At 37.6% G+C, this 10,758-nt stretch overlaps 1 protein-coding gene and 1 long non-coding RNA gene across 2 annotated transcripts; both read left to right on the forward strand.

Annotated features, from left to right (window-relative positions):
* The first annotated feature begins 47 nt into the window (after positions 1–47).
* Positions 48–8,879, forward strand: LOC6639365. The gene is made up of 9 exons (XM_023178580.2): positions 48–763; positions 1,858–6,442; positions 6,525–6,778; positions 6,847–6,901; positions 6,974–7,167; positions 7,224–7,726; positions 7,787–7,943; positions 7,999–8,208; positions 8,272–8,879. Exons 1-9 carry the CDS (start codon positions 349–351, stop codon positions 8,787–8,789), a joined length of 6,891 nt encoding a protein of 2,296 aa, XP_023034348.1. The 5' UTR covers positions 48–348; the 3' UTR covers positions 8,790–8,879.
* Positions 8,880–9,191: 312 nt separating this feature from the next.
* Positions 9,192–9,971, forward strand: LOC111519757. Its single transcript, XR_002724476.2, has 3 exons — positions 9,192–9,604; positions 9,663–9,746; positions 9,812–9,971. It is a non-coding gene; the product is annotated as an uncharacterized LOC111519757 (long non-coding RNA).
* The last annotated feature ends 787 nt before the right edge of the window (positions 9,972–10,758 follow it).

The raw sequence follows: 10,758 nt of genomic DNA on the forward strand, positions 1-10,758 counted from the left end.
GCAACTCTATGCTTTCAACATTTCATCAGCTTCAAAGATACGGTAACACTAGGCAAATGTGCGCTTGGACTGCACATGGGCTGGTTCTTTTTTCTTTTCTTTTAACCATTTTTTTGTGTTAAAAACGTTAAATAATACGTACATTGAATTTAGCCTGCAACTGCATGAAATACGTGTTTGCGTTTTAACTGTACGCGAAGAGTGCATAAATTGTGAATGTTTTTGAAAAAGTTCCCAGAGACCAGGCCAAAAAACAGCTGCATCAATACTGCGAAGTTTGTGTGAAATCCCAGCAAATGAAATTGCAAAATTATTAAAACCAGGCGTTAATTTGTCCCTCCCCTGAATATGGATGAGAGACTGAAACATGGTATAATGGGGCCACCAACGCAAACTAATCCAACTTTGAACCAAAATCAAATTAATGCGGTTAACAACAACACCAACAAGAATTCGTCGCAGTCGTCGAAACGTATTATAAATAAAATTCCTTTGGATTTTAATAAATTAAAACAGGCTGGCTTAGATCGTAAGCTGGCTGAAGCCTTAAGCAAACGAAATAAAAATGACAAAAATCCACAGCAACAATTGCAACCCAACGAAACTTTAATGTCGCCTGCTTCCTCTACCTCTTCCTCATCCTCATCTTCTGCTGCTGCTGCAGTCATATCCGGTGAAGCTGCAGCAGCAGCAGCATCATCATTTCACTCACAGCAGCAACAACAATATCAAGGGACAAACCAAATGTCACAGCGCCAGCCTGGTAATTAATCCCTATAAAAGTGTAATTTTAAATAATTTTAGCTTTTTGTAAACAATATTTTGAAACTAATTTGCCCAAGTTCTGAACAATTGTCTTATATGGGCGCTTAGGTTACCCGTGCCCACAAATTCTTAGGTGGCGCTGCTAGTTAAGATGCAGCGTCGATTCTCATCGGGAATATCTCAATGTTCAAAGCGCGAGTCAATATATCCTTTTATTTTCGTAATGGAAAAGTTTTTCTTTTTTTTTTTTTTTCTTCGAAAATTAAAGAAAAAAGAAATTAATTAAATATTTTACTTTAGTTATAATTTATGATGATGACATATTAAAAGCGCTAACGTCATGCTGGTTTTTTTTTTACACAAATGAGCATTTGAGAAGAAGAAGAAAGAGAGAGAGAGAGAAAGAGAACAAACATTTTTTTTTTATATTTTACTTGGGAATACTTTTTAAACTTAAAGAATAATTCATTGAGTAGTTCTAAATTTTTGTTTTATTTTTTGCTAATGCTCTACTATTTTTTATTGAGAGAGTGAAACAAGTTTTTTCTATAGTTTGTTTTTTTTTTTTTTGTTTTCACTTGAGCTCAGGATTTAAGATATAGAAAAAATATTTTTCTTCTATTATTACAATACATTAGTTTAAGAAGAAATATTTTTAAAACATTTTTCACATTTTTATTTTATTAATCCATTAATGTTGAAAACATATTATGATTATAGAGCTGGAAGGGCATTATCCTAATGCTCAATTAATTTTTTTTTTGAACCCCAACCTTGGGATCTAGATTCAAGTGCCACCCTCGATGCCTGTTTGTAGCCTCTTTCGTTGGCTTAGCCTGTAAACGTGCGTTTTTCGTAGTGTAAGAAGAAGTCGCGAGACCGTCGATGGTTTTTTGGCCCGGGTTCAAATCCCAGCATGTGTCAGAAGTGTACATTTTCATTTTTATGTGTGTGGGCATAGTTTTTATAATTATTTATGAAGGGTTTCTAATGCAGAACAAATGTATTTGTTTTGTATTTGCATTATTTACTTAAGAATTTTTAAACATAAATAATTAAAATTAAAATTGATTTTCTTTATTGTATTTTTAGCGCCACAACCGATTAAAAAACGTTCATTTATATCGAATTATATTGAGAAAATTGTACCAGAGACAACGACGACGACTTCAGCGAGCGAACGTTCATTACATGTTACGGCAATGCTTAAAAATAGAATATTAAATAATAACAAATCATTAATGGAGCAGCAGCTAACGCAGCAGGCAGCAAACGGTGAAGATGTTGGTGGGACCACATATAGATATCAGATACCCACAAACTTGAATACAACGCCGACGGTTGATTTTACAGTGCCCATTGCCAAAGCGGATTTGACAGTGCGTCCAAAGAAACCATCAGTTGTCCTTAATTTGATCAATCAATTGCCCAAACAACGGGCAAAATGCTTTCAATTGCCTATAACCAACAATCAACATCAACAGCAACAATCAATCGTGGCCTTATCCTCATCTTCATCCTCATCCTCGTCAACTGTAAAGAGTCCTTCTCCGCCATTAATTGTTCTAGAGAATAAAGTGCTGGCCCCCAATGAGAAGATCAATTTGAGTGATTTGCGTTTGCCTACAACATCTATGACAGTTGCTGCTCCGCATACATCCAATTCCACTCAAGAGAATATTACTGAAATGACCAAAGTAGCTAATCTTAAGACATTATCATCATCATCATCATCGTCATCAACGTCACCTGGTGCTGGTGGTGGCATTAAAAAGAAATGGGTTTTTAATGCCAATAAGCTGAAAGTGTCACGAGAGAAACGTGCTGAAATAGCAAAAGAGGTGCTCGAACAAGTGAAACAAGTGGAGCAAAAGCCAAAGACATCTTCTGGAGAGTCCAGTTTTCAAACGTATCCAAATGCATCTCCTTTGCAATCGCCTTTGATTTCACCAGTAATGTTAGTATCACCGCCACCACAGAAAACTTTCTTTCCCTCTCCCGTTGCTGCTCCAGCAGCTCAACTTTCTCCTGAGGAGCCATCTTGCACATCACCCGCAGATTCATTAATCACACCAATATCTGTTTGTGATCCATCGTCACCAGAAATGACACCAGAAGCAAAGCCAAAGATCCTTTCTGCTGTTGATTACATTGCCCAGTTAACCGCCAATGATCCCAATTATGAAAATAGCTTTATGGAATTGTCACCCGAAGAGTTAGAGATGAGTCTCCACTTTGGTTATACAGCTCCTGTACGTAAATCAGCAGTCCAACTTGAATTGCAACCACAATGTGAACCTGATCCTGAACCAGAACCCAAAGCCGTCTCTGTAGCCGTACCTCTAAGTGAACCAACTGAACCTGAACCTGAGCCTCCTAAGGAAGATCTGGCAATTGGTAATATAGTAAAAATTCAGGATATTGATATATTACATGCCACCATGGATGTGATGGATGGTGATACAGCCAATGTCCTACGCATTAGTCCCAATGCAATTAAATTGCAGAGTATGCTGACTTCTGAGGGGAGCAATATGATTGAGCCAAAAGATGTGGAAGCCAGTAATACAATTCGAGTGACAAAAATCAATCAAAATTCGGAGAAAGATTTAAGAACACAACTAAAAATGAGTGAAACGTCAAAAACTATTAAAATGAGGAAGGCAAAAATTAATCTAGTAACACGAAATAAGAAACCACCAATTAGGCAGACTCAAGAAACACACAATGGTCAAGAGCTGGGGGAGAAGGAGAAGGAGCAGGAGCTATCCCAAGTGATTGATATTCCAAAAGGTGAAGGTCAAGAGCCGATTATCGAGACAAAGGATTCTATAATAGCCAACATTGAGCATAATGTTATCCAAAGTCCTTCGGAAGAAATTCAACCAAAATCTGCAAGTGAACGTGATCTAACCCAGCTATATCATCCACCTAAGATGCCCAAGCTTAAGCACAATAATAATAATAATAATAATAACAACAATAATATTATTATTGAAGAACCACCTCAAGCTACCAATAATGTGTCGCTAATAGATATAATAAACCAAGAGCCGTCTCCATTGCAGGGTGAAGCTCAGGTGCCATTTCGCAAAGAGATGGAAACCGAACCACAGCCTAAACATGAAACTCAAAATGAACCTGAACCTATAACTGAAACTGACACCTCCTCCAGGCCGACAGAGCCATTGGGTATACAAAATTTATTAAATCATTTGAAAGCTGAAAATATTACGCCTCCGGCAGAAAGTAAACCGATCACCAGCAGCAGCAATACCATCTCATCTCCACCATCCAAGGTCGTGCCCAGAAAGAAACTAGTAAAAACCCGACCCTTTCTAGCCAAACGTACATCAAAATCGAATGGCAATGAGGAGACGTCGGCTCCAATTTTTCCCCGTAACGGATCACTTTTGGGTGAGATTCAAACAAATGGCGCTCTAAGTCGTCTGACCTCTTCGAGTACAAGCGAAGATGATGGAATGTTTTTGGCTATCCTATCTAAGGGTAAGAGAGTGAAGCATTTAAAGTCAGTCCACGAGACTGACATCAGCGATGATGCAACACCAGATTATGATGAGACCGAGGGCGAGACCGAGTCACAAATGCCGAATGAGAAACCAAAGACTGCTGCCAATCTGTGTGAGGAGAACAAAATAGATGTTTCCATGGAAATAGAGGATGACAACAGCTTAGACCAATCCAATCACAGTTGGAGCGAACAAATTGAAGAGCCAAGTCCTCATTCTTTTCCTTCAGAGTCCGATGAAAATGTAAACGTGACTGCTGCATCTGTGATTGATCCTCCCAAAGAAACGAAAGAAGTTTCTGCAGTAGAAGATGCCGAGCCGGAACTTCTCAACGATTCAGCAACAATTGAAGAACCTGTGATTATAAATCAGAAGTTGGATCAATCGATGGAAATTGATTTATCTCCAATTCCAGGGGCAGCAGCAGCAGCAGATGTAAAGCCAAAAAAGTCCAAAAAGAAATCCCCTAAAAGTAAGAACAATATGTCAGATGATTTGCAACAATCGCCAGTGCTGGAAAAAGTCAATAATGATTTAATAGATACTGCAAAAGACCAGGCCCTAGACGAGGAGAGAAAAGCGACTCCCAAGAATTGCCTAACTAATGAAACTTCTGATAAACTGATAGATGACTTAAGGCCAAAAGAAGAAATCCTTTCCCCATTAAAAACAAAAAGCAATTCTCCAGTTCCAGAAGAATTTGTCAAAGTATTGGAAACAGAACAAAGCGCTCCTTTGGACGAATCTTCTACTAATTGCCCAGAAGAATATGAATCTCTAAATGCTTCCTTATCACTAGTTGGACCCGAAGTTGATGGTCAGTTGTCTGGTAAACAAAATGATGAAGAATTGTCGGATAAGCCTAGTAGCAAATCGGTCACAACTGAAGGTCAGGAGGCTGCTGTAGAACAACCTGCTTTGCTTTTGATCACACCCAAACGACGTGGTCGTAAGCCAAAAGCGGCAAAGACGCCTCAAGTCCCCGAGCAAGCACCAGAGCCAACTGCAGTGGAAAAGGAGGAGCAGACAAATCCACCTCCTCTAATCACACCTAAACGTCGTGGACGCAAACCTCGTAGCCTACTAATCGCCGAGGCAGCTCAGGCTGCTCAGGTTGCTGCAGCTACTGCGGAAGTTGAAAAGGTTGAGCCTAATCCTCCAGTTATAACACCCAAACGTCGAGGTCGTAAGCCACGTAACCCAGCTCCAGAAGTAGAAGCAGAAGTTGTGGCAAAGGCGGAAGAGGAGAAGAAGGAGCCTAAACCATCAAGCGTGCCACCCTTGATTACACCAAAACGTCGCGGGCGTAAACCACGTAACCCAGTTGAAACAGTGACCACAGAGCCGCAAAGTGATAAGGAGACGGTGCCGCACCCGGAGCCTGAGCCAGAGCCAGCCAAACAGAATGAAGTTGTTATTGGAGGAGAAGAAGAACCACATACATTTGCCACACCTCTGGAGAAACCAGCACCCAAACGACGTGGTCGTAAGCCACGTAATCGTGAGGAACCTCCGGCAAAGAAAACAAAACTTGACGACCAAACCGATGAAAGTTTTGATGAAGCCATTTTCGCACGCAACCCCATTGATCTGGGACCACAGAATGTATTCAATTTACGCTTACTCCTCATACGTAATCGTGAGCAATTGGATAGCGAAGAAGAGTTACGTGAAGAGGGCAGAGGATCGGGGCCATTGCAATGTGGATTGTGTCTGGTACGGACCAGCAAAGAGGGCTGGCTAGACCATTTGGATGAGCATTATGGCATAGGTTGGACCACAGATGAAATGCCGTCATCGGTTAGCCGCAGTGTCATTATCACTTTGATGAGCCTCTATCTCAAGGATAACAAAGCCAAAGGCTGCACTTGCCGCCTCTGTGGACGTAAGCTATCCTCAGCCCTGGGCATGGTGGGTCACTTGGAGAACTGTGGCACTGCGCCCCAACGCTTTGAATGTGAATACTGCAAACGTATGTATTCGAAACTCTCTCTCATTCAGCATCAGCGCAGTTGTCCGAGTCGCCTAATGACCCAGAAGGACTCGTCTGGCCCTGGAGCTGAAGACGATGCCGAGCAAGGTGAGGACAAGGATGAGGAACCCGTATACAGCAATTCAGGACGTGCCAAACGTAGATCTACCATCAAGTAAATCCGCAAAACTTTTCTTCCTCCTAAACCAAACACATTTGAGTTCGAATATACATTTTTTTTTTTGTGTCCTTGTCAGAGCCGAAACAAAACTAAAGAAGATACGCGTTCAAATGCAAACAGGCGATGAGTCACAAAATCCCAATGATTTTGAAGGCGACTCCTCCGACTATGATATGAACAAGGATAAGGAGTCATCGGATGAATATGAATCGGATGGCGTTAACTCTTCCCTAGCCGATGATGAGGATGCAACCAATAAAACTCCCAAGGCCATACGACGTCGAGTCCGTCGAAGCAGAGCAACACCATCATCACGTTTAAAAGCAAATAGTAATTAAAGTCAAATACCAATTTACAAATCAAATACTAAACACTCGAAAACTCCAAATCAATTGCAGTGTTTTCTCGTTATCGCATCTTGGGCGATGTCGTCACTAAAAAATGGAAGCAATTGTAAGCAATCCCGTGCAGATAAATCAAACGACGATCAGTTGTTAACTACATTTCATCTGAATATTTTTGCAGCACAAAATTTAATTATGCCAAAAAATCATTGTATGCAGACTGCTTGCCAAGCTATGTGAAACTATCATGGACAGAGGCCTATGAACTGCTCAACTCCTCCAGACAAACGAAATCTATGCGTTTTGCCTACGATAAGGTCAGAGATGAATGCGATTGGCGGGAACTGAAACCATTGGAGGCAATTAATACAAAGAGTAAGTGGGCTTAATAATATCCCAGAAATCGTCTCATAGAAATTTGTTTTTTATAGATGAATACATCACCTATTTGGGTGCACCTATAAGGCAACTGGAATGGGCTCCATTACCAAAGACAGTTAGTGACCAATATCTTATGTGTTCGCTGCGTCGCAAGATGCATGGATATACGCGTAATATCGATGCCAAAGAGCATAATGCCTTAATGATGCTACTCAAATGCACATTGGATACGAATCGTGCTGGCTCAGCAAAAAATTGGCCCCTACAGACGAAACTACATTATGGCATACGTGTGCCCAAGGGGCCAGTTTTTAGCTTTGCTTTTATGCCCAGCGGCGGCTATATGGAATCAGCCAATCGTTTGGGTCTTTTAGCTGTTGCCACGGCTTCGTCTAATGTGGAAATCTATGCCTTGCCCTTGCAACTAACATCCGATGAGGTGAAACCCAAGTGCGGAGCAGATTCAGTTATCGAACTAAATTCCTTGATGACTCTCTGCTTGGATATGAATGCTTCTGTGCAGGATCAATGCACTAAAGTCTGTTGGTCGGAAGTAAGTTACCAGACAAAGAATTTCGGAATCCTAAATAATACTCTATCTTTTTTTCAAAAGGGTTCTGGCCATGGTCTGTTAGTTGCTGGCTATGCCAGTGGTAATGTTGCCTTATGGGATATTTCGGATACAGAAGGACTTAATTGCTTTAAAAGCAATAATCATTGCACTTTTGTGCCTATGCATTATTTCTTCCTTGGCGAACTAAATATACAAAGTAAGTGGAGGGTTTCTTAATTAAGAAAAAACCAAACTAAGTGTTCTCCTTACAGTTTTGAATCTTCACTATGATATGAGTGGGCCACGTTGGCTGGCAGTGGGCACTTCAACGCGCAAACTGCGAGTCTATGACATTCTCAATTGCTCGCAACCAGTGCCACTTGTTGGCGATGGAGCTGTGAATAATTTCTTCAGGGGATGCATCACATGGCCACCAATTTGGGAGAATATTGCCATCGGCTGCAGTAGTATCTTTCAAAAAAGTAAGTTGAAATTCAGCTGAAATTTTGTGGAATTTTGTATTTTATTTTTTTTTGATTTTGTAGGCTTTACCAGGTTATTGTTATTGAATCCTTGTGGATTGCTCTATAATACCAAATCGCTTGATTATGTCCTATATACGGCACGTGACATACACTTTAATTGTGCGGAAAATTATGTAACTGTCGTCACAGAAAATGGTGACTTGGTGTTTGTAAATCCACGGGAAATGAACATGGATCCAGTGATACATAAGGTAACCTACAATTGTCGAGCTGTTTCATGTACTGAGGTATCTAAGCTAAGCCCTGAGGAATCATCATCGAAAACGCAAGCAGCACTCAAACCTGATGATTTTCAACGTGATTATGGTGTGATTATAAAGCCATTGTTACCAATGCCCAAAGAGAATAAGGATGACTACTTGATGGAATCGCGACGTCAAAATAATGAGCTAATGACAATGATACGTCTAAATGCAGTGCGCTGCAATTCGAATAAGTTAGCTAATAACTGGGTGGCTGTGGGTGCGGAACATGGCATGTTGCGTATTCTTAATTTTCAGCGAAATGATTTCTTTTAAAATCGAACTATATTTTTAATTTTGAGATTATAACTTATTGCTTACCAATAACGAATTTGCTTTCAAAATAGATGTAACAATTTATAATAATATATTATATTATTATTCATACATATGTATGCCATACAAACATATATATATATATATATATATATATTTATTATAGCTGTTGTAATAATTATAATATTTACATATTTTATATGAAGTTAAACAAATGTAATTTGCCTGGCAAATGCATGAAAAGTCACATTTTTCATTTAGTTTTATCTCATAATAAAGACAAAGAAAATCTTTGAAATATTTTATATATAAAAAAAAAAAAATCTGTTGTAAAATTTGACTTTTTCTCATCATCTAGTACTCCTCGATATCAATGTCAAAGCAAAATTTAAGCTATATAGTATTTTAGTTCTATATCTTTTTCATTTACTAGTCAACTCCACACGAATTCAGTCGAAAAAGTCTCTAAAAAACTATAAATAAAAAAAAAAAACAAAATAAAACAAAAAAAAAATAAAACAATTCTATATAACAATGTCGGACGGTCAAGGTGATAAATTGGAAGTTAGATGCTTTAAAATTTTGGACGAGTATCAAGAACGTGCCGAATTATTGGTCAACAAAATGAACCAATTGGAAGATAATTTAAATAACTTTGTATTAGAGCATCTACAGAATATACGTGAACGTGGTGTGACCCAAGCTCGTTATCTAAGATCCATGGATAACATAAAGACTAATCCAAAATCCTTAAAGTAATAGAACAAAAAGGATCTACACATAAACATATACATATATATGTATAACCAGCAGATGTAAGTAAAACATAATTATGCATAATATTCATTATGTTGTTAATTTTTCATTTTGCAGTTTTAGGCGTTTATGAGTTAAATTTTCATTCCGTGCCCTCTCTCTCTCTATCTCTCTTGCTCTCTCATCCATAAGCAATTAATGGTATGTATAGAGTAATAACTTCAATAAGTCTTGTATGTCATAGTTTAATTCTTTTCTGTTTTTAGAGTTCATATTTCAAATTCATACTTACGAATTGCCAAAATAATACGAAGACCCCACAAAATAAATGTGCCTAAATTAAGGACTCGTCCACTTGGTGTTTCAAAAGGAGAAGCTTTACATTTGGCTAATCTGTGAAAATTGTTTCCTAATGAAGTAAAACAAGTAACTAAACAAAAAGAATTATTGTTACAACCCTAAAGTTAATTAAAAACATCTAAAAAAAAAAAATGGCCTAAGCTTCTCCATTTTTTTTTCTTGTGTAATCTTGTTTTTTTTTCGATTTAGACATTTATTTACAACATCATGATATATATATTATTATATATATATATTTTATATATTTGCTCTGTTTTTTTCTCTTTTAACAATGATCAACTACTATGATCTATGATAAGCAACGACATAAAATAATAAACCTGTAAATTGTATATAATATATATGTATATATAATAGATTTAGTTGTTTAATTAGTTTTTTTTTTTTTTAGTTTTTTTCCTTTTGCAAATGAAAAGCAAATTTTATTTTCCATTTAAGGTTATTTTTTTTCTTTTTTTTGTGTAAAATAAATAAATTGGCAAAACTTAAAATCTAAATAAAAAAAGGACTTGAATGTGACGGTAAATTAAAAATATCTGAATATACAATACACATTTCATATATATATATATATATATATATATATATAGTACATACGACATCATAATTATTGTACGAAATTGAATTGAAATCGAGTGAAAAGCTTTAACAAATGCATAAAGTTTTGTTTCTTTTAAAGAATTCGTTTTTTTTTCTCTTTCTCATAAGACTATACATAGATATATATATATAGGATAAACATATATATTATACATATACAGGAAATTCACAAAAAAAAGAAGAAAAAGAGATCCGACTAAAGCCAGGTAATAATAATGGAAACTCTTGGAAATTTCCTGGTGTCCTGGTTTAG

This window comes from Drosophila willistoni, assembly GCF_018902025.1.
Source record: "Drosophila willistoni isolate 14030-0811.24 chromosome XR unlocalized genomic scaffold, UCI_dwil_1.1 Seg144, whole genome shotgun sequence".
Classification (NCBI taxonomy): Eukaryota; Metazoa; Arthropoda; class Insecta; order Diptera; family Drosophilidae; genus Drosophila; species Drosophila willistoni.

Coding starts and splice junctions, on each gene's coding strand:
- LOC6639365 (XM_023178580.2), top strand. CDS start 349: ATGGATGAGAGACTGAAACATGGTATAATGGGGCCACCAACGCAAACT. Junction 764..1,857: donor AATGTCACAGCGCCAGCCTG/GTAATTAATCCC, acceptor TTGTATTTTTAG/CGCCACAACCGATTAAAAAA. Junction 7,168..7,223: donor GGAGGCAATTAATACAAAGA/GTAAGTGGGCTT, acceptor TGTTTTTTATAG/ATGAATACATCACCTATTTG.